Raw genomic sequence first — 21623 nt, 5'->3', positions numbered from 1 at the left:
TTAGGGTAGGCGCATTTCTCAGAAGCCTCGGGTAATTTACACAAGAAAAGACTGGGTGGCTCTCGCTCTAGGCAGTCAGGTTAAGTGTCATTAGTTCTTTTTCCTGACTTGATGCTCTCTGCACTCCGTTACAATCAGGCGGCCTCCCTCTCCCCACCTGCCAGAGCCGTCTTCGCTGGAGGGTGGCGGGTCCAGCACTGGCCCACCTGCAGCAGCTCTGGTGTGCATCTGATGGGGTCGGGAAAGTGGGTTATCCCTAAAGCTTTACCGTGCTTGGCCAGGAACTGGTTCTCCTCTGGTCCCTTAAGGGGATTTTTGTTTCCCCATTTCTTGCTGCTTTGCCCCTCACTGGGTCCTTGCAGGATCTCTTTTTAAATGACCTTGAATCTGGCTTTGCCTTGGAGTCCCCTGAGTGGTGCCACTTACTCTGTTCTGCTTCCTCCTGCAAGTCTGAGGCAGTGTTTTGTTCCCAACCCTCTGCCAATTTGGCCCCTAAAAGCTTGGTGGCTCAAGACTGTTAGCCTGGCAGATCCTGGGGCAATGCCTCGATCCAAGGAGGGAAGCTCTTGGGGCAGGCAGGGTGCCCACCGCCACTTTCAGCTGCCACCTGGTCCACCTTGCCACTGGCCTCACCAGGCTCAGCTGCCTCTCAGGATTGAATGTGTAAAGCTTTGTCCTGTTACTTTGACACTGAAGTCTATCGCTCTTTGAATCGAGTTTGGAGGAAGAATCAAATTGTATGAGTGGTGGCATGCTGGTAATGCCAGACTTAACTGTTTCAAGTTTCTGGGGCCTAGAATTGAATGTGGAAAGTAGCACCACTTTACAGCTATTAAATGGTGTTTGATTTTAAGGGTTGGCAGCCCAAGAGCATGGGGCCAAGGGGAAGAAAAGACCTCTTCTCTCAGCTGTTGCTCCCACCTACCTGAACTCACTGTAGGCCAGATTGCCCCAAGTATGTGTTAGAAAAACCACACTTACAAATTCTAAGTTTTCTTCCCTGCAGGGCCTCCAGCCCTTCCCCATTCTTCCATCATTTCAAAACCACACATCCTGGGCCCAGGAGCCATGCTGCCATGCCTGACGTCTTTGGGAGAAGTATGAATGCATATGTCTAAATTTTAAAAAGAATATTTAAACATTTTTTAACAATAAATATTTTTGTATTTAAGCTAAATTGCCTTTTAAATTCCTTCAAGCGTGGTTCATTGACGTGGTAAAGTATAAATGCAATTGACTAGGAATTAGCTATACAGTTAAGTTATGCCTGTGTGAAGAGGCTCAAATGTTGTCCCTGGCAGCTTTCCTGAGGGACTAGAGCTCCTGTGGACACACATAAAGTGTCATTCTTACTTTATAATGAAGTGTAGATGTAACTAGTCTCCCCCGCACCCACTGTGTGACTCAGGTGGACTGCTTTGTCATGGGGACTCCTCCTCCCACCCCCACGGACCATACGTACATACTTAAAGACTCTGGCACAGAGGAGGGGCATGAATCTCAAGTCCCAAATACCCAGAGAAGTCGGAGTGGTGGGAGTGGGGTACAACTCTAGCCATCAAGCTTCTAGTTATCGCCTACATAAGGCAGAGCCTCTTAGTTTAGGGCTCGGAGCTACCTTACCTCGGTCCGCAGGAAGGATATCTGGTCCAGGAGCTGCCAGGAAAGGGTGTCCTGGTCCAACCTGAGTGTGTGTGTGTGTGTACATGTGTGTGCACTGGACAGGAATGGGAGGCTGGGATTTTCCTTTAAAAACTTAATTCCTGTGAGTCTAGGTGGAATTTTTAGTATGAATGTGACATTTTCCTCCTTCCTTATGTCATTAATAATAAAAAAACTGTGACCTATTGTGGACCATGTCTTTTTATTTCTGCGGGTAGCTGAATTCTCTCAGCAGCATGAATATGACCCAGGGAAGGGACCCAACAGACAAAGAAATCCATGTCTCTCCAGCTTGAGAAACAGGGTTACCAGTTCCTTCCTGTACCAATAAAAAGGACATACCCTTTCAAAACAAAAGTGCTGCCTGGGACCAAGGACCCAGGGTTAAACTGAGGGGAGAAGTGGCCTCATCCCTCCCCACAAAGACTTGGCTCTGAGCACCTGCTATGTGCAGGGTGGTGTGCTCGGAGCGGCCGCTGCTTTTTGCCACCTCTTCTTTCTCTTTGGGGCTGGACTGGGTGGAAGTTCTGGAGCCAGTGCCTCAGACTCTGAGACTGAGCTGGAAGAAAAGTTCTCAGATGAGATGTGTCCCTATCTCCCAGCATGTTAAGAGCAGCCCCCTTCTCACTCACCTCAGCATGTCTACCCGTTCAAGAACAGCAACGAAGAAGCCACCAGTGAGCGTGGTCTCAGGAGAGGCCCACAGGCAGTGCTCGGCACCGGGGAAAGTGCTAAGGCATCGATGGGGCCAGGAGGGGAGGGCAGGAGCCAGCCTGAGGAGAAGTGACAGGCTTCTGGGTAAAGGGAGCAAGACCCTGGGTGAGCCCCAATACCTGAAGGTTCCCGGGCTCTGCTGCAAGGCCTCTTGTACCACATCTTAATTCTCCTCTTGGCAAAGGGAACATGTGGAGTAGACAAGGCTCCTTGCGCTCAGAGCGTGGCACAGAGCTTGCTGCTGGAACCCTGCCAGGGCACACAAGCGTTCCTGGCTGGGGGTGCCTGCCCCGGGCTCCTCCAGCTGTCTGCTCAGCCTACCTAAGGAATGGGGTTCTCAGTACAGATTGCCTTACTTCATACTGGAATCCCCACTTACTGCGCGAGAACACGCGCCTATGTGATGATGGAGTCAGAACTAAACCCAAGGCCCAAACGAACTGCTGCCCCTTCCACTCAGGTTGCTCTGCTCCGGGTTCCTCACCCCACTTTCTCCACATCTCACCAGAGCCACTGCAGGAAGGATCCAGCAGGATGTACTGGACCTGACAATAGCGCTGGTCTGAGGGTGAAACTGCCAAGAAGTCCTTCTCAGCTAGCTCACAGCAAGAGACTCCAGCCCGGGCCAGCAGAGTAGCCATAGATGCCACCCGCTTCGCATCCAGGCCAAAGACAAAGATCTTCCTGGGGAAGAGGGCAGACTTGAGGTGCACAGAGAATTCATGGAGCATCTAAGGGCCCACAGCTCATAGATGACATGTACATTAAGTCAAGACACAGAAAATAGTCACCTGGCCTGTGAGGGTCAGTGGTTAGAGGTACCTGACCTGGAGCCTCTGCTCCAAGGGCTACAGGATTCACATCTCACACCTGCGACCCACAGGGAAGCTTAGTTTGGGGCCGTGGCACGAGCTGCCCCAAGCCCAGAGGAAATGTTTAAGGAAAATCTTCCTTTCAGCCTTTACCAATCCACTGGAATAGAGTTCATTTCTTCTTACAAAGTACAGGATCAGACCCCATCCCCTTCCTGAATGACCGTGGCACTCACCCCTGGTTCTTCAGAAGAGCAGCCAAGTGACTGGCTTTATTGCCAGGGGCAGCACATGCATCGATGACATGGGCGCCCGGGGGTGGAGCCAGTAGCATGGTGGGCAGACAGCTGGCCTGGCAGGGAAGCGCACAGCGGCGGGGTGAGCAGAGTTCCCAGGCGGCCGCTCCCCCACACGTTCCTCCCCTTGCCATCCATTTTCCCTACCTTGTCTTGCAGAATGAGGTGACCGGCTTGGTACAGTGGATGTTCGTGTAGATCTGTCTGGACAGGAAACACAAGCAGCTCTGGCAACAAGGGATCCAGAAGAAAACGCTTCCCTTTGAGGGCCCTTAGCTCCTCGAGGCTACCAGGGAGTAAGAACCATTCGTTCAACATTTTCTGCCTTCATGCCAGGCCGGACATTTTACATGTCACCTCACTTTATTCATTCCTGCAACAGGTGTTTATAACTGCTATGAAAAAATAAGCAGGGATCAGAGAGAGGCAGCAGCTGGGAGAACGGGTTCTCAGGCCCACCTGAGGGCTGAGGGTCCCACCTGCACCCATCACCAGCAGCAGGAATGTAAGCAAGTGACTTCATCCCCACCTCAGGGAGGATTGGATGAGCTAACACCGGCCAAATACTTAAAAGATATCTGGCACTAATTTGGCACCCAATGTCAGCCAGCACTGTTAAAGCGTAACCTCTGGGAAGGGTTACTTTTCATGGTGCAGGGGAGGAGATCGCTGAGCAGATTCCTAGTGGGTGCGGAGGTTGTAACCCTACGAGCTGAGGTGAAAGTTAATTCACTAGTCTCTACAAAGGCGTCTGGTCACTCCCCCTGACCCATGCAGAACAGGCCTAGGAAATAGCATCTCGGTGTGGACAACTCTCAAGTGGCAGAGCTGGAATTCAAACCCAAACATAGCCATTTTCTACTCTACCACCCTGGTCTCCAAGCAACAAGCTAGAGGCAGAGGGGGAACATCTGGGAGATGGGGGAAGGGAGGGAGCAAAGGAGGCTTCCCAGAATGGCCACAGGACAGAGCAGGCGGTATGTCAGTGCAGGGACACGTGGCATAGGGAGCAGCAACCGCAGCGGGGACACCAAGTACAGAGCGCCATGGCAGATGGGCCGGAGGGGAAGCAGGGGCTCAGCACAATGGAGAGCCAAGGAAGGGCTTCAGCAGGGGGGCCACATCGATCTGGCTTCAGGTCTTTCTGCAGCCAGCCTTGGCAGGAAAGTCTGGAAGGAAGGAGATCAGTTTAGGAGAGACCTCTGCCAATCATGATAGGAAAGGAGTGCCTAAACCTAGGCAATGTGCAGAAGGACAAAGAGAAAGGAACGGATTTGAGAAAGATGCTGAAGGGAGAGTATGGAGGAAAGCATCAGGGATGACTCCGTGTCTGGCCTGACCAAACGAGTGCACAGAGCTGACATCTGTTCGGTTAAAACAAGGAACACAGAAGGTGCCAAGTACAGGGATGCAAAGATGGTTCAACATCCGCAAATCAATCCATCAGTGTGATACAGCACATGAACAAAAGGAAGATGGGTAAAAGCCATCTGGTCATCTCAACAGAAGCTGAAAAAGCATCTGACAAAACTCAGCATCCATTGGTGATAAACTCGCTCAAGAAGCGGGAATAGTTGGAATGTACTTCAGCATAATAAAGGCCATAGATCACAAGCCTACAGCTAACATCATAATGGTGAAAAGCTTAAAGCTTTTCCTCTTGATGCCGGAGTTCTTGTTCATGAAGCCGACGAATGAGCTTCACAAACAGTCAAGGTAGGAAAGCAAGGTACAGGCTTTTATATAGAGACAAAGTGACAGAACAGAGCTCCCGGCTCATGCCAGGAGGGGACAAGAGAGTCCATGGTGGTGCGTTGTCTAGGGGATTTATAGGCAGTTGAGAGACCAAGAGTTAGGGAGGTGGATCCACCAGATGGTCTCTAAGTGTTTATTTTTAAAGAGAAACTAAGTTTCTTACCGGTTTCTCAGACTATTTTGCGGAGTTAACATAAGAAATTTACTGTTTTAAAACAGCAGCGGAATTACAGAACCCAAAAATGGACTAACAGGTACCAAAGGGAAAGGAACTGGGGAGGAAGGGTGGGCAGGGAGGGATAAGGGGAGGGGAAGAAGAAGGGGGGTATTAAGATTAGCATGCATGGGGAGGGAGGAAGGGGAGGGAGGGCTATACAACACAGAGAGGACAAGTAGTGATTCTACAACATTTTGCTATGCTGATGGACAGTAACGGTAATGTGGTTTTTAGGGGGGACTTGATATAGGGGAGAGCATAGTAAACATAGTATTCTTCATGTAAGTGTAGATTAAACATTAAAAAAAAAAAAAAGAAAGAAAGAAAAGGGGGATTACTCCTTGATAGGATAAAACTATTGGTAAATCAAAGATCAACGCATGCTTTAAATATCCTTAATGTTGATCACTTAAAGGGTGTCAGATGATCAGCTATGGAGGTACTCTTTTCTGATAATATTCCTTTCTCTTAATTAAAAAAAAAAAAGCAGTTCCTGTGTGCTGACCTCCAATGAGTTCTGCACAGTGGTATAGAGGGCATGTCAAAGTGTGGGCAAAGGGTCTGTTTGTTTCTATGAAGAAGATCAAGGCCTAGCTTGGATACCCAGAAAATGAACTAAGATACGATATGAGGAGGAGCTTCCGGCAGCAGCACTCTCTGGAGGACTCATGCCGGGGGATGATCATCAAAAAGCCTCCACAGGGATCCGGACAATGCTGCGGTTGTGGCTGCATCCACCCCGTTTCCTGGACTTGCCATTGGAATGAGGAGGGAGATGTCTAGGCTGGCATGTGCATACAGTGAGACAACGAATTTGACTGGATCTGTACTGTTGGAACTCAACCAGGAGTTGGGAGGGGTGCAAGTTGTAGCACTCCAAAATCTTATGACTATAGACTTTCTACGGTTAAAAGAACATATGGGATGTGTACAGATCCCAGAAATGGGTTGCTTTAATTTGTCTGATTTCTCTCAGACTGTTCAAGTACAGTTGGACAATATCCATCATATCATAGACAAATTTTCACAAATGCCTAGGGTGCCTAAATGGTTTTCTTGGCTTCACTGGAGATGGATGGTAATTATAGATTTGCTTTGTTTATGTCACCGTATTCCTATTATGTTAATATGTGAGCGCAAATTAGTTGGTAGTTTAAAACCTATACATGCTTAAGGTACTCTACAAGAAGATATGTCAAGGAAATAATCAATCCTCCCATGTTTTCTTCCATATGCTACCTCTATAGCTTTTCTTCTTCCTTCCTAATTACAACCCTTAAATAGAATTCGTGCCTCATATCGAATTTACTGACTATCATAATTCCTCCAGGTGGTAAAGATACCTCGAGACAAGTGCTGGGCCTAGAAGCCACAGGACATAAATCTGCAAAGAAGTAAAAAGCTAACCTTTTCAAACAATATGGCTTCTCTCTCACTTACCAACTTTACATTTCCCTGTATGGCCCTGGAAGATGACTGGTTAGCCAGAGACGCGTAAGATTCCTCAAGGGAGGAACAACCTAAGACAGGCACAGTCGCAGGGGGGCCATCAGGTGAGAAATTGGGGATCAACAGAGGTGAGGCTCAGAACCTCACCCCCCCCGCTTTGAGAGAAATCTTCTGCATCCGTGGATGTTTTGCTGCCCTTGTCTAGCTTGGATTAATACTTAGTCCATAGGCACACACCTGATCATCTACATTTGCCCTCTTACAGCACTAAACTATGTTTTCTACCTTTATCTTGCCTCTACCTACCACTTCAGCATTAAAAATAATAATAATAATAATAATAAAGGGAGAAATGTGGGATCCACATATAAATCAAGTATAAAAATCAAACGAATATTCATATTTGACCTGCTTGTTTATAGTTCATAATGCGTGATCAAAACGGAAAGTTTCTGTGATGACTGCCCTTGTACTGTTCACCATGTAAGAACTTATTCACTATGTAAGAATTCGTTCACCATGTAAGAACTTGTTCATTATGCTTCAGAAGATTGGAGACTGACGAGAATTAGGCTTGAGATGGATTAATGATTGTGCATTGAGCATTGACCACCCTATACAGAATTTTATTGTTGTTAACAACCATTTGATCAATAAATATGAGAGATGGCCTCTCAAAAAAAAAAAAAGAAATTTACTGTTTTGATCCTTTCTCAGAATAGCAGTTTCCTGGTTTGGGAGCACATCAGTCAAGACTGCTTGTTTTGCTTTCAAGGTGAGCTGAGTTACTGACTTGATTAGGGCTAGAGGAGGAAAAGCAGCATCTGGGTAAAGTTAAAGATAAACTGGGCCTTTTAGCAGGCTGACGTACATTTTACAAGAGCCTCATTTAATTGACACAAACAAGACATGGGCTATGCTGAGGTATTTTCTTATCTAGGGGATGTTCAAACATTCCAGGCCAGGTTATTCCTCACTTTTTAGTTTTACCTAATCTTTCTTGAAGAATGCTTATATTCCTAGTTTGATATTTTACTTTAGAGAATTAATGTGACTCTGTCTTTGTTTAATTGTCTAATATGCAGTTTTGGTAGGGGTCTTTTTCCGGAGGCCCTCACCCTACTCTGACTACACCCATGGTCCCAGTCTCACTCTCACCTCACGAACAAGACAAGGCTGCCATTCTTGCAGCTTATATTCAACATACTACTGGAAGTCCTAGTCAGGGCACTGAGGCAAGAAAATGAAATAAAAGGAATCTATGTTGGAAAGAGAAGTAAAGGTGTCATTATTTGCAGATGATATAATAATATATATCAAAAGCCTTTACAACTCCATCAAAACACTGTTAGAACTAGTCAACAAATTCAGTAAAGTTGCAGGTTTAAAAAATCAATATAAAAAACCTGCTGTACTTCTATACACTAATACACTAATAACAAACTATCACAAAGTTTAAAAACAATACCATTTAAAATTGCATTGAAAATAATAAATCAAAAAAGTATGGTACTGTCAGAAAAACACAGTAGTTCAACAGAAGAGAGAGCCCAGAAATAAATGCAGGCATTCATGGTTAATCAACCCACAATAAAGGAGGCGAGAATACACAGTGGGAGGAGACAGGCTCTTCGATGAACAGACAGCCACAAACAAAAGAATGAAACTGGACCACTTTACTATACCATACACAAAAACAAACCTGAAATGGACTGAAGACCTAAATGAAGGACATTACATCATAAAGCTCTAAAAGAGAACATAGGTAGTAAACTATTGGACATCAACTTTAGTAATTTTTTTCTGCATATGTCTCCCCAGGTGACAGAAACAAAAGCAAAAATAAACATTTGAGACTACATAAAATTAAAAAGTTCCTGCCCATAAAGGAAACCATAAACAAAACAAAAAGGCAATCTTTTTGTATGGAAGAATTATTTGTAAATGACACATCTGAAAAAGGGTAATATCCAAAATCTATAAAGAACTCATACAACTTAACCCTCAAAAAGCAATTTGGTTAAAATGGGCAGAGAAACTGAATAGATATTTTTCCAAAGAAGACATACAGATGGCCAAGAGGCACATGAAAAGATGCTCAATATCACTTATCACCAGGGACATGCAAATCAAAACCACAATTAAGATTATCATGTCACACCAGTCAGAATGGCCACTATCCAAAAGACAAGAAGTAACAACTGTTGGCGAGGATGTGGAGAAAAGCGAGCCCCCCTGCACTGTTGGTAGGGATGGCAGTTCGTGCAGCCACTGTGGAAAGCAGTATGGAGGTTGTTTAACAAATTGAAAACAGAACTACCCTATGATCCATCAATTCCAATTCTGGGTATTTATCTGAAGGAAATGAAAACAGTAACTCAAAAAGGTATCAGCATCCCCATGTCCATCACAGCATTATTTACGACAGCCAAGATGTGGGACCAAACTAAATGACCCATCAGAGAATCAATGGATAAAGAACGTGTGGTGTATTTATACAATGGAGTATTGGCCAAAAAAGAATGACAATCTTGCCACTTACAAAATGGACAGACGCTGAGGACACACGTAAATGAATTAAGTCAGAGAAAGACAAATACCTTATGATCTTACTTATATGTGGAATCTTAAAAAAAAAAAAAGGACTCACAGATACAAAGAACAGATTTGTGGTTACCAGAGGCAAGAAAGGTCGGGGGAGGGGGAGCGAAATGGGTGAAGGGAGTCAAAAGGTACAAATTTTCCAGTGATAAAGTCAGTCAGTCCTGGGAATATAATTACAGCTTGGTGACTATACTTAACAATACTGTACTGCTTATTTGAAAGTTGCTACAAGAGTAATCTTAAAAGTTCTCATCACATGAAAAAATTTTTTGTAACTGTGTGGTAATGAGTACTAAATAGACTTACTGAAGTGATCATTTGGCAACGTATCAAACCATTAGTTATACACGTGAAGCTAATACAACGTTATACGTCAATTATACCTCAAGAAAAAAACAAACAAAAAACAGAAAAAAGGCTTGTTGCAAAATAACCCACTAATGGGTTAAACATAGTTTTGGAAGGATTCTTCTTAATCTTGAATTTTGAATAAACATGATTTAGCAATTAAAAAATAAATCTCCCCCCCTCGAGGAAACCTGCCTTGGGATGAAGGTGACACTATGAATGATGGAGCAAAGACAGAGATGGAAAGATCTGGTTCTCTGATAGCAAAACTGGACCCTGGGAGCAAGCTAACCTGGAGCACAGCCTTATTCTGAGCAGCCTTCTAATGGGGGCTAATGAATTTAATTACTGCTCGGCCAATTTGGGTCGGCTATTCTGTTCCCTCCAACCAAAGCTTTAGGATACCTGTCTATCTTCTGCACAAGGTTAAACTACTTGAGATAAGGGGGAAAAAGAAGGTGCAAACTCAAGAGGGAAGATCAAGATCAATTTGACACATGGCTGCAATTATGGTGCATGTGAGGTACTGGAGAGAGGTCTACACTGGGAGACAGGAATCACCAGGTGAGAGTAGGAGCTAGAGAAGAAACTGAGGGATACAGTACTAGAATGTGTGATGGGACTTCAAAGAGAGCCAATGTTTTTAAGGGGTGGAGGAGACAGACCTTCCAAAGAGATGGAGAAACTGCTGGAAATGTAGGCAGAAAACCTGAGTGCAGCCACAGCCACCTGCCTCTCCCTTCCCAGATCTCTGTTTCCCGGGTGTTTCCAGGAGTCTCCCGTAATGAATAAGGACAGCCAGCAAGGTTCTAAGCTCACCTGGAAGCCTGACCCTGGTAGGAGAAACCTTGCCTCTTGAAATAATCAATCGCATCATGTGGGCAGGTCTTGAGAGTGTTCACGCGCACAAACCGAGGCACCTGGGAGGCTAGGACGCAATCGGCAGTGAGAGCAGGAATATGGCCCTGTCCCAAGGGCCTGATGGGTATCACCCACCCCCACAATTCCACCTCACCTGGGCCAGGCCTGGTTCCCACTTCCAACAGGTCCTCATTCCGGCTCACACCTCGATGAACCTTGAGCCGGGCTAACTCAGCCTTCAGCCTTGCCTGGTGCCGTTCCAGCAGTGGCTTCCATCGGCCCCCACCCCCTCTAAAGCCTCTTCCCAGCAACAACTCATACACTAGCACCTGGGGGTGTGGAAAGGAAGAGAAAAAGCCCTATGCACTAAGGCCTTGGAACTCCATAGTGTTGGAACTGGAGAGGGTAAACAGATCACCTGTTCACCCAATAACTGGTAAAAGTAAGCTACCCTGCTGTGAATAAAATGAGAGTTCCTGTGGCCAGGATTCTCACCAGGCCCTGGTTGACTAGCTCACTGCACACCCATGGGGAATACAGGGCTGTTGACTCTATAAAAAGAGCTCCACCCAGTGCTCTCCACGTGACATGGTGGCAGGGCTGCAAGGCTGCAGGAGGGCAGAGCAGAGGCTGGAGTGGTGGCGGCCCAGAGGACAGAGGCCCAGAGGACGGCTGTGTGGGACAACTGTGCGGAAAGAGGGGCCCAGAGGCAGAGACCGGGTTGCTGCATGCAGACTCGCTCTCAGTGATTGGCATTGTAGTGACTGACCTGCCACCATGGAAATAAAGTTGGGTATAAACCTTTCACCCCAAGAACGTTTTGCTGTCAATTTCTTTGGTCACACTGAATCCATAGCGAACTTGCCCGGGGCTAAAACCCATTGGCAAAACACCTGCCCAAGATAATAAACTAATGCAAGATACAGGATTTGTACCTTGTCTCTTATTTCCCAGCCCCTTCCCCATGGCTGCTCACCAACAGAGCTCTGGACCTCAACCTGCCTCCTTACCATCACCTTTTTTTTTTTTAACCTAAAGAGCCCTTTCCACCACTATTCCGCACTTCTGTTCTCATTTAATCTTTCACACAAGCTCAAAGTTAAAGCATTTTCATCCCACCTCAATTCATAACCCAGCTATTGGCTGTTCATCCTCATTTCAGAGAAGAGACTTGGCTAAAGTCACACGGCAGATGGCAGAGCTAGGACCCCGCTAAGGAGGGGCTTGCGGCCCTGCCCGCCCCTCATAGTCCCACCCCGCCCATCACCTTGGCCAGGTGTGGCCGCAGCTTCTTCTCTGCACCGAGGAGGCCGGCGCTGGCGATCACAGCTCCAACACGGCGGAGTAGCGCTGCGTCTCGCACACCAGCGCGTACAGCTGCTTCACGTTCTGCGCGGGGCCGAGAGCACGGACGCTGAGGGGGGCCGCCCGGGACCCCACCCACCCAACCAGAGCCCGAACCCTGCCTCCCGCTACCTGGAACCTGCTGCCGTACACCAGCTCCTTGATAGAGCCTTGGCGGCTCTCCACGCCCGCAAGCACGGCCGCCGCCGCTGCGTACACCGCCATACTCCCGCGCGCCTTTGCGGCTCTGCCGCGAAGCGGGCCCGCCCGTGCGCCACGCGCCCGCCTGGACTTCCGGGTCAAAGGGCACAGAGATCCGGGCCGCGAGGCTCCGGCTCCCTGCGGAGTTCCCCGCAGTCTTGTGTGGGTCCGCACCCCTTCCCGGAAGAGGAGGCCGGCGGTGGGGTCCGGTTTCTCCACTTCTCTGGAGCTCTTAGCGTTTTTCTGTCAATCTGTCTGTCAATTGTATAAGGCAAACAATTGGGTTTTATGTTGTTTTAATTTCTTTTGAGGTTGAATGTCTTCATGTTTATCGGTCATGTGTATTTTTTGTGTTTCGTACACACTTCACCATCTCTTTTGCTGCCCTTTTGTGGGTAAAATTGTACTATTTCCAAAATATCTCGCCTGGCTTTAGTACATCCTCAGGGGTGGAGAGAAGTATGGCTTTAATACATCTGCGTATCAATAGGCGTTCGTCACAGGTGGAGAAAAGTTCATCTCCGTATCAATTACCAGGGCAACCGAGAGCTCCTGAACCTGAGAGGTTAAGGGGAGGGCTGGTTGGCTTCAGCTGGAGCAGGAGAAACAGACCTGGACTGCAGTTTGTAAGCAGTAAGTGGGTTTTAAGCTTTGTTTCTCCCATTTTTAAGCTTTATTTGATTTCAGTTTTAGAGGTATTTTGCCCCGGATTTCCTTTCTCTAGACTTACACATTTATAGGTGTGGGTAAAAGTTCATATTTCCAGAATCTCTCTGGCCTCAGTACAGTCATATCAATAGATGTTTCCACGGAGTGGAGAGAAGTAGTCACGTCCATATCAATAGGTGGTTACAAAGGTCGGGAGAGCGTTAGGATATCTGGACCAGAGAGGGCCAGTGGTGAGCAAAAGTGGACCACTGCTTGTACGCAATAAACGGGTTTCTCCCACTATACCACTTGATTTCTCACTTTGATTTTAGCTTCAAAGGTAATTTGCCCTGGGCTGGGTGAAAGGAAAGGTGCGACACACAGCAGCAATTCACCAGAGAAATCTGCTTTATTAGAGAAAGGTGCTGGGTTATATAGGAAGGGGCATGGGGTGATTGTGGTGTTACTTCTATGGGGCTGGTGGCTATTGGCTAGGTGCTGGGATTGGGAAGGGGGCGAGAGGTGATTGGGCTTCAGGTGGCGCCGTCGGGAACCGAGGACCCCCCCCACCCCCCCAAGAGAAGCCAGAAGTTAGCCATCTTACTGGTGGGGGCCCTTCATTCCCCCCTTTCTCCTCTATGGGGTTGTGGACATTGCTTTCTCTCTGACTGCTTCCTACTGAATGGGGGCGGAGAAGGGCGTGAGGGCTTGAGGATTGGGAGGAAAGGGTTGATAGGACTCCCCACAGTAAGGACGAGTAGATGTGGACTTCTTCAGGTTGGAAATCAATGAAGGTTCCCTGTAACCATAGGTCGAGGACCTGTTGATTCCAATGGTGCCAAGAGGATATGGGTGTCAGGAGCCAGGTGTCTGCGGCCATTGTTTCCAGGAACAGTTTCCAGCGGAGAGAGGGGTCCATCTCAGCGTGTGGTGAGGAGGTTACGTGAGGGTGAGAGATCTTCTGTGGCCAGAAGCTGGTAGTTCCTGAGTAAAAGCTGGTTGAAAGCTTGATTAGAGATTTTTCCGACTTGGGATTTGATGAACTTTATTATACAGGGTAAGAAGAGACAGGCGAGAAGAATGATTATTATGGGGCCTGCAATGGGCCAGAGCCAGGTAAGGAGGGGGTTTGTTAGTATTGAAGAGAATGGGTTGGAATTGGAAGCAGAGTGGAGGCTGGAGGCAAGGTCCGTGAGTTTGGTAATGTCAGTTTCTACAATTCCGGATTCGTTGATGTAATAGCAGCACTCTTCCTGGAGGAAGACACAGGTGCCGCCCTTCTCAGCTGTAAGCAGATCTAAGGCCCGCCGGTTTTGAAGGGTGACCTTAGCTAGCGAAGTGACCTGTCTTTGGAGAGAGGCTAGGGAATTGGCAGTGGATGTCAGGGCTCCCTCAAGTTTGGCATTGAGATCTCTAACTGCCCATAGAGAGTGACCCAAGGCTCCTCCCAAAAACCCTGCCCCAATGGCTGAGGTGGTCAAAGAGATACCGACCATGATGGGAAGGAAAGCAGCCCTTTTTGTTTGCGAGGGCAAGGGAGGTTGTAGCTTAAGAAATTCTGCCATGCTGTAAAGTGTAAGCTGTGGGATTAGGGTGACGAGAATGCAGGGTGTATCGGAGTTGGGAGGCAGTGAGTTGAAAAGACTGCCATTACACCAAAAGAAGTGTCCCGGTTGCATAAAAGTCTTAGAGCCGGAGGTAGGGGTGTAGATAGAGAGGCAGTGAAGTGCACTGGAGGGGGTGGAGTCGGGCCTACACAGTGGTGGATGGTGAGATTATCTGCGTGTTCTGGTTCCCATAGGGGTATGTCTGCCAGGGGGCGGAGGGGTTGTCCTTCTGCATGGGAGGAGTAGTTGGAAATATTAAGGGGCACGGCGGCCAGCAGTGGGCGCTGTAGTGATGCGCATAAGAAACAATTGGCAGTGTTGAGGGTGTGGCTGAGAAAGATGGTGGTGTCTTGAATGAGCTGTAATGAAGAGTAGGAGAAATGGGAAGAAGGGCGGGGATAAGAAGATGAAGAGGCGCCGTCACGAGTTTGGATAATGACTTTTTCGGAATGTCCGATATCTGATGCAACTTGAGAGATCTGGGAATGAGAGGGAACATACTCTCAAGAGATATGAAGGGTACCATGGGGGGGTCGAGGACCCCCCATAGTAAACTGAGGCTGTGACTCCGGCAGCCCATCGAGAGTCCCAGGGATCTGGGATTGATAAGGAGAATGAGCCGTTGGGATATTTCATGAAACGGTTGGAGGAGTAATACTGTGGGTACTGGAAGTTACCCATGTAGTGAATGGCGCAAGACCAGTAGGGACATCCCCCGTAGGTGTCTTGCCATCACCTGCAATAGGCTTGTCTTTGGTCATAGAGAAAGCAGAGGTAGGGAGAATAAAGGTAGCTGTTAGTGAACACTTCGGTGGAGGGAGGAAAGTGGAGGTATAAAGGCTCAGAGCAGCCTTTCAGAGGGCAGTCTGATGTGGCAATGAGGGCAGTAACTTTTATTTGATGCTGTGTGTAAATCTGTCTAACTTTGAATCGCCATACAAAGGAGGCTGGGGTGGCGGGGAAGACAATAGGAATGAGGAAAAAAAGTGAGAGAGCGGTAAAGGAGGAAAAAGTCATGAGTCGGGTATGGATGGCAAAGGGGGTGAATGGGAGATGTGGAGTTTCAAGGGATCAGAGGGATGAGGCATGGTAGAGTAGACAGCGTCTTGGGCTGTATCCGAAGGACTCCTGATTGTGACTGATGGGTCTTGGGTGTCCAGAGAAGGTGGGTCCTGGGTATTTGGTTTCAACCTGGAGATATGAATCCAAGGGGTGACAGAGTTATCAGGCAGTGAGAGCTTGGCGGCCGAGGGGGTGCAGAGAATAACTGGGTGTGGACCTTCCCATTCCAGGGTGAGAGAGGGCCGATCCTCTGGTGGCTTATAAAACACTAGTTGGCCGGGCTGTAAGACAGGAGGATTTTGGGAGGCGGATGGATCAGGAAGGAGCCAATCCTGATATTTCCACAATTCAGTGTGGAGGAGAGAGAGTAGTGGAAGGGCCATATTGGGAGGAATTGGTCCTTTGTGGGAAAGGAGCCCCGGGTGTAGAATCGGGCTGCCATACATGATCTCAAAGGGCGACAAGAAGGAAGGTTTCTTTGGGAGGGCCCGAATGTGGAGTAGAGCTAAGGGAAGTAAACAACCCAGTCAAGGTGTAGTTCTAGAGATAGTTTGGTCAGGATGTCCTTTATAGTCCTATTGGCTCTTTCTACTTTTCCCGAAGCTTGTGGTCGATAAGGACAATGTAAATGCTAGGGGAGCGAGAGTGACTTGGAGAGGTTCTGGATAATTTGGGCAGTGAACTCAGGGCCATTATCTGATTGGAGGGAAGTGGGCATCCCCAACCTAGGAAAGATCTGGGTGAGGAGGATAGAGGCAACTCAACTGCAGACGCTCATTTGTTAGTGGTGGGGAAAGCTTCGACCCATCCTGAAAATGTGTCTACTAACACGAGTAGGTATCTGGTATGCCGTACAGGGGGCATGTTAGTGAAGTCTATTTGCCAATCCGTGGCGGGGACATTTCCCCTTACTTGATGAGCTGGGAAGGGTCGGGCCTTGAGGGGGGTATTAGGGTTAGTGCATTGGCAGATGGTGCACCTGCAGGTGATTTGGTTAAGTAGGGTTTTGTCTTCAGGAGAGAGAGAAAAAAAGATTGTAAAAAATGGATCAAGGATTGGGGGCTGGGATGGAACAGATCATGTAAGAGGCGGAAGAGAGACTCTTTGTCCTGGGAACAGAGGGTGTCTTGTGATAAGGCTAAAACCGCAAGGGCAGACGGATCATTGTCAGGTGTGTCTTCTGATAGGGCAACTGACCAGGCTACTCTGTCAGCTTTGTTGTTCCCTCTTGCAATGGGGGAGTCATCCTTTTGATGTGATTTGCAGTGGACTATGCCTAGTCGGTGTGGGAGTTGTGAAGCCTCAAAAGTTTAGTAATTAAAGCTGAATTAGTTATGGAATTTCCTTTTGTGGTGAGGAGGCCTCGTTCTTTCCATACTGCCACGTGAGACAAGAGAATGTGGAATACGTACTTGGAGTCAGTGTACAATGTGAGAGATGTGTCCCGGGCCAGAGTGCAAGCTCTGGTGGCTGCAATGAGTTTGGTCTTTTGATTGGTTGTACCAGGGGGTAGGGCTCATGCCTCAATGACATCTTCGAGGGAGACTACTGCGTATCCTGCATGGTGGGTGCCCTCATGTTTAAAGGAGGACCCATCAGTAAACCAGATGAGGTCGGAGTGTGAGAGGGCTCCTTCGGAGATCATGGAGTGGCACGGAAGGAAGTTGTGAAGGGCTTCCAGGCAATCATGCGAGGGAGTATGAGGAGAGTAGGGTAGAGGAAGAAGAGTGGCCGGATTCAGGGGCGGGCAGGGGAGGAAAGAAATGTCTGGATTTTGGAGGAAAGAGGACAGTAAGGTCAGGAGTCTGGAGGCAGGGAGAGTCTGTAAACTTTTGTAGGTTAAGAAATCTTTTAGGTGATGTGGGGACAGAATGGTAAGGGATGCCCCGAATGTTAGTTTATGAGCTTCTTTCTGCAAGAGCTGCCCAGGGCTAATGCCCGTAGGCAGGGGGCCCATCCCTGAACTGTGGGGTCTAATTGCTTGGAGAGATAAGCTACTGGGGCAAAGGATGTACCATAATATTGGCCTAGGACTCCTAGAGCTTGACTGGACCGCTCTTGAATGTATAATGAGAAGGGTTTCGACAAATCAGGGAGATGGAGAGCTGGAGCTTCCACAAGGGCTTTGCGGAGCTTAATGAAGGAGTGTCGGGGTGAGGATGATAATGCTTCTTCAGGGGGGCCCTTGCTGAGGTCGTATAGGGGTCTTGCCAACAGGGAGAAGTTAGGGATCCACACTCTAAAATACCCAGCCAGGCCTAGAAAGGAAAGGATTTCTGTCTTGGTTTTGGGAACAGGCGGGTCAGAGAGGAGTCGTTTTCTGTCTAAGGTAATGGACTTTTTTTGTTGAGACAGAAGGAATCCAAGGTAAGTGACAGAAGGGAAAGAGATTTGAGCTTTGATGGGGGATACCCAGTAACCTCTGGAAGCTAGAAGGTTAAGTAGAGAGGCAGTGTCAAGTTGAGACTGTTCCCACAAGGGACTGCAGAGTAGAAGATCATCTACGTATTGTAATAAAGTGGACTTGGAGTGATCATGATGAAACTGTTTGAGGTCCTGAGCTAGGACTTGTCCAAAAATATGGGGACTATCTCAGAAGCCTTGTGGCAAAACTGTCCAAGTGAGTTGTTCAGAATGTCTCGTGCATGGGTCCGTCCAGGTGAAGGCGAAAAAATCTTGGGAGGAGGGGTCCAGAGGAATAGAAAAAAATGCGTCCTTGAGATCTAGGACTGAGAAGTGGATGCCGAGGCAGGGATCTGCGATAAAAGGGTGTATGGATTTGGAACTAAGGGATGGATAGGGACAACGGCCATGTTGATGAGGCAAAGGTCTTGGACAAGGTGAAAAGATCCGTTGGTTTTTTTAACAGCTAATATGGGGGTATTAAATGGGGAGTGAGTGGGTCTGAGGTAATTTTTGTTTAAGAGATCTTGAATAATGGGTTGGAGGCCTATGAGGGCTGAAGTGGTTAGGGGGTATTGGGCCTGACAGATATACTGAGAGGGGTCACATAATTTGATAGAGGCAGGACATAGAGCCACGGAGGGGCTTGTAATGTCCCAAACTTTGGGATTTACATGGTGTATGAGGGCGGAACCAGAGCTTTCATTGGGTAGAGGGGAGTCGTCGGCTATGAGGGCCATCAGAAAGGGAGTACTGGGGGCTGTGGGAGTGGATATAGTTATGGAAACATGGAGGAGAGAAAGGAGTCCCGTCCTAGTAAAGGAATGGGACACTGGGGCATAACCAGGAAGGAGTGGGAGAAAGGTATGGGATTGTTTTGGATTGTACATAAAAGGGGGGGGGGGTTAATGGGAAAATCTGTTTACTTCCTACCCCGACTATAGGAGTAACGGCAGGCGTGGTAGGGCCCCGGTATTCTCGCAAGACTGAGAAGGTGGCTCCTGTATCTAGGAGGAAGGAGATGGGGCAACAGTCTACTATTAAAGTAACCCTGGGCTCCTGTTTGGTGATGGAAATGGTCGGGTGAGAAGCCCCCAGGCCACGTCAATCTTCTTCTGCCAGCCCCACTACGGCAGGCTTAGGATGGGGGTTGTTCGTCCAGCCTCCCCTTCAGGTGGTTGGGCAGTCAGACCCCCAGTGGCCCATTTTGTGGCATCTGGGGCATGGGGTGGTAGGAGATCTAGGGGAGGGGCATGCCCTTGACCAATGTCCCTCTTTTCCGCACTTGAAACAAGCTCCTGAGGGGGGGGGGGGCTTGTTTGTAGAGGGGCGCCCAGGTTGTGGTTTTATCAGCTGGGCCAACATTTGGAAATTGGCCTGATCAGCCTTTTGTTTACGGCGTTCTTTCTCCTCCTCCCGGTTATGGAAGACTTTAAAGGCCACTGTTAGGATCTCAGTCTGTGGGGTAGTGGGGCCCTGATCTAACTTTTTGAGTTTAGCTTTAATGTCAGGGTAGCTTTGAGCTAGGAAGTATGTCATAAGGACATGTCTTCCATCAGGCGTTTCTGGGTCCAGGCTGGTATACTGTAATAGGGCTTGAGTGAGTCTAAGAACTCTGAGGGGGTTTCATCTCTCTTTTGAATTATGTCTTGGAGCTTTTGAAAATTGACCACTTTACGAGCTGCCTTTTTCAGACCTGCTATTAAGCAGGAGGCAAAAATATCTCGCAAGTGGAAACCCACGGCGGTGTTATAATCCCAGTGTGGGTCTTGTTCAGGGACAGCAGTGGGGCCAGGGGGACAGGTGGGGTCAGTCCTGTGGGTTTTGGTAGCGTGCATTTGGGCGAAGTCCCAAACTCGTCTACGCTCTTCAGGGAGGAGAGTATTGGCCAGGAGCATGAAAATGTCATGATGTGTGAGGCTGTAAGACTGGAGGGTCCATTGAAACTCCCTGATGTATGTCGTGGGATCAGTGGAAAAGGAACTTCGGCGTTTCTCTAGTTGGGCTAAATCTCCTAAGGAGAAAGGGATGTGAACGCGCATGATGCCTTTGGATCCTGCTACCTCCCGGAGGGGGTCGATAATTTTGGGAGGCCCTCAGGACCAAGTCTGAGGGGGACTGAAGGGTTCTGGCTCAGTCTGGGGGGGGAAACAGGTGATGGGGTCCAAGACGCGATAATTTTGGGAGGCTCTCAGGACTGAGTCTGAGGTGGCAACAGCAGAGGAGGCTCCTGGAACTTAGTTAGAGGGGGGCTGAAAGGCTCAGGCTCAATCTGCGGGAGGGGGGGAGGTGAGGGGGACTGAGGTGGAGGGGGTGAGGTGGGGGAGGAGATGGTGGTGGAGGGAGGAGAGGAGGGGGAAGGGAGAGGACAGGAGGCTTCTGCGGGGGTGGAGGCAGCGGGTGGCAGTGGAGGGTGGAGGGGTTGTAGGAGGGGGAGGGGCTGAAGGAGGAAGCCTGTATGGCGGAGGCTCGTCAGCTGGGTCAAAGGTAATTGAAGAGGGACTGGGAGTGTGGGTAGGGGAGGGAAACGGCTTGCAGGCTAGGAGAACTTGGGGCGGGGAGCAGGTGGTGCAGAGGCTGGGATTTTGAGCTAGGAGGCGAAAAGCTTCGATATAGGGAATCTCCTTCCATTTTTTCAGGCGCTGGCAGTAGTTAAAAAGATCGCAAGTGATGTTAGGATCAAGAGTTCCCCCTGCGGGCCATTGGTTGTGATTGTCTAGGGGGTATGTCGGCCAATCTTAGGAGAATATTTATGGAGAAGTTTTGGTTTTATATCAGGTGTCAGGGAGAGGGTAGCCAGATGCTTAAGCAGGCATTCAAGAGGTGAACTTTCAGGGAGGGATGAGGAGGCTCCCATGGCTAAAGGACAGAGAAGGAGACAAACGGGAAGACGAATGGAGATCCTCGGACTGGAAGCAGACCGCAAGGAGACAAAGGGCGTCCCCGATGATCCTTGGTGGTCTGCGGAAACTCGTACACGAGTTGGAATTTCTTAGGAAGTGTGGGTCGTCACCCAGACTTCTCTAAGAAGGCAGAGTGCCCAAGTCACGAGGTACCTAGTACTAGGAATTTTTGGCAGACAGAACGGATTTCGGCGGATGGAACAGAAGGAGGGGGGGAAGGGAGCGTTCTCATCCGCAAAGGAGTCACCTCGTTTATGGCTGTTGGAGGAGGGGCCTGAGGGTCCACCGCAGTTGTGAAGGCCTGAGGCGGGGAGAGTTCCCTCCTCATCCCCGAGCGTCAGGGCCTTGTGGGGCGATCACGGTCAATGGCACTGTGATAGCTTGGGGAAGAGTGGTCCACTCCGGGGGGAAAACTTACCTAAAGGCCAGAGAGGAGTGGTGAGTGTGATGAGCCAGCGCCGGAAAAAGAGGACGAGGGCAAGCTGCTGCTGGTGTCGGGGGGAAGACGGGGCCCAGTTGGGGTGTCCCGTCTCCCAGGTTTCAGGACCAATGAAAGGAAAGGTGCGACACACAGCAGCAATTCACCGGAGAAATCTGCTTTATTAGAGAAAGGTGCTGGGTTATATAGGAAGGGGCATGGGGTGATTGTGGTGTTACTTCTATGGGGCTGGTGGCTATTGGCTAGGTGCGGGAATTGGGAAAGGGGCAAGAGGTGATTGGGCTTCAGGTGGCGCCGT

At 48.7% G+C, this 21623-nt stretch overlaps 2 protein-coding genes across 3 annotated transcripts in view; both read right to left on the bottom strand.

The window, feature by feature from the left end:
• Positions 1-1847: 1847 nt before the first annotated feature.
• On the bottom strand, positions 1848-12322 carry LOC108389150 (28S rRNA (cytosine-C(5))-methyltransferase-like). Its single transcript, XM_037003060.2, is given in 11 exon segments — positions 1848-2221; positions 2295-2435; positions 2496-2697; positions 2882-3060; positions 3425-3540; positions 3632-3770; positions 10677-10785; positions 10873-11047; positions 11986-12050; positions 12053-12107; positions 12195-12322. Coding segments are annotated over 11 exon segments (1389 nt in total). The 5' UTR covers positions 12288-12322; the 3' UTR covers positions 1848-2106.
• A 3252-nt stretch (positions 12323-15574) lies between these two features.
• Positions 15575-21623, bottom strand: part of CLIP2 (CAP-Gly domain containing linker protein 2) — a 112881-nt gene continuing 106832 nt past the window's right edge. For both annotated transcript variants that reach the window (XM_073215189.1, XM_073215190.1), the window contains one exon: positions 15575-15709. In XM_073215189.1, coding sequence (XP_073071290.1) covers positions 15590-15709 — 120 coding nt within the window. In that variant the 3' untranslated portion in view covers positions 15575-15589. The remainder of the gene's footprint in view (positions 15710-21623) is intronic.

Source organism: Manis javanica, chromosome 10 (genome assembly GCF_040802235.1).
Source record: "Manis javanica isolate MJ-LG chromosome 10, MJ_LKY, whole genome shotgun sequence".
Lineage (NCBI taxonomy): Eukaryota > Metazoa > Chordata > Mammalia > Pholidota > Manidae > Manis > Manis javanica.
This window is presented reverse-complemented; position numbering and strand designations above follow the sequence as displayed.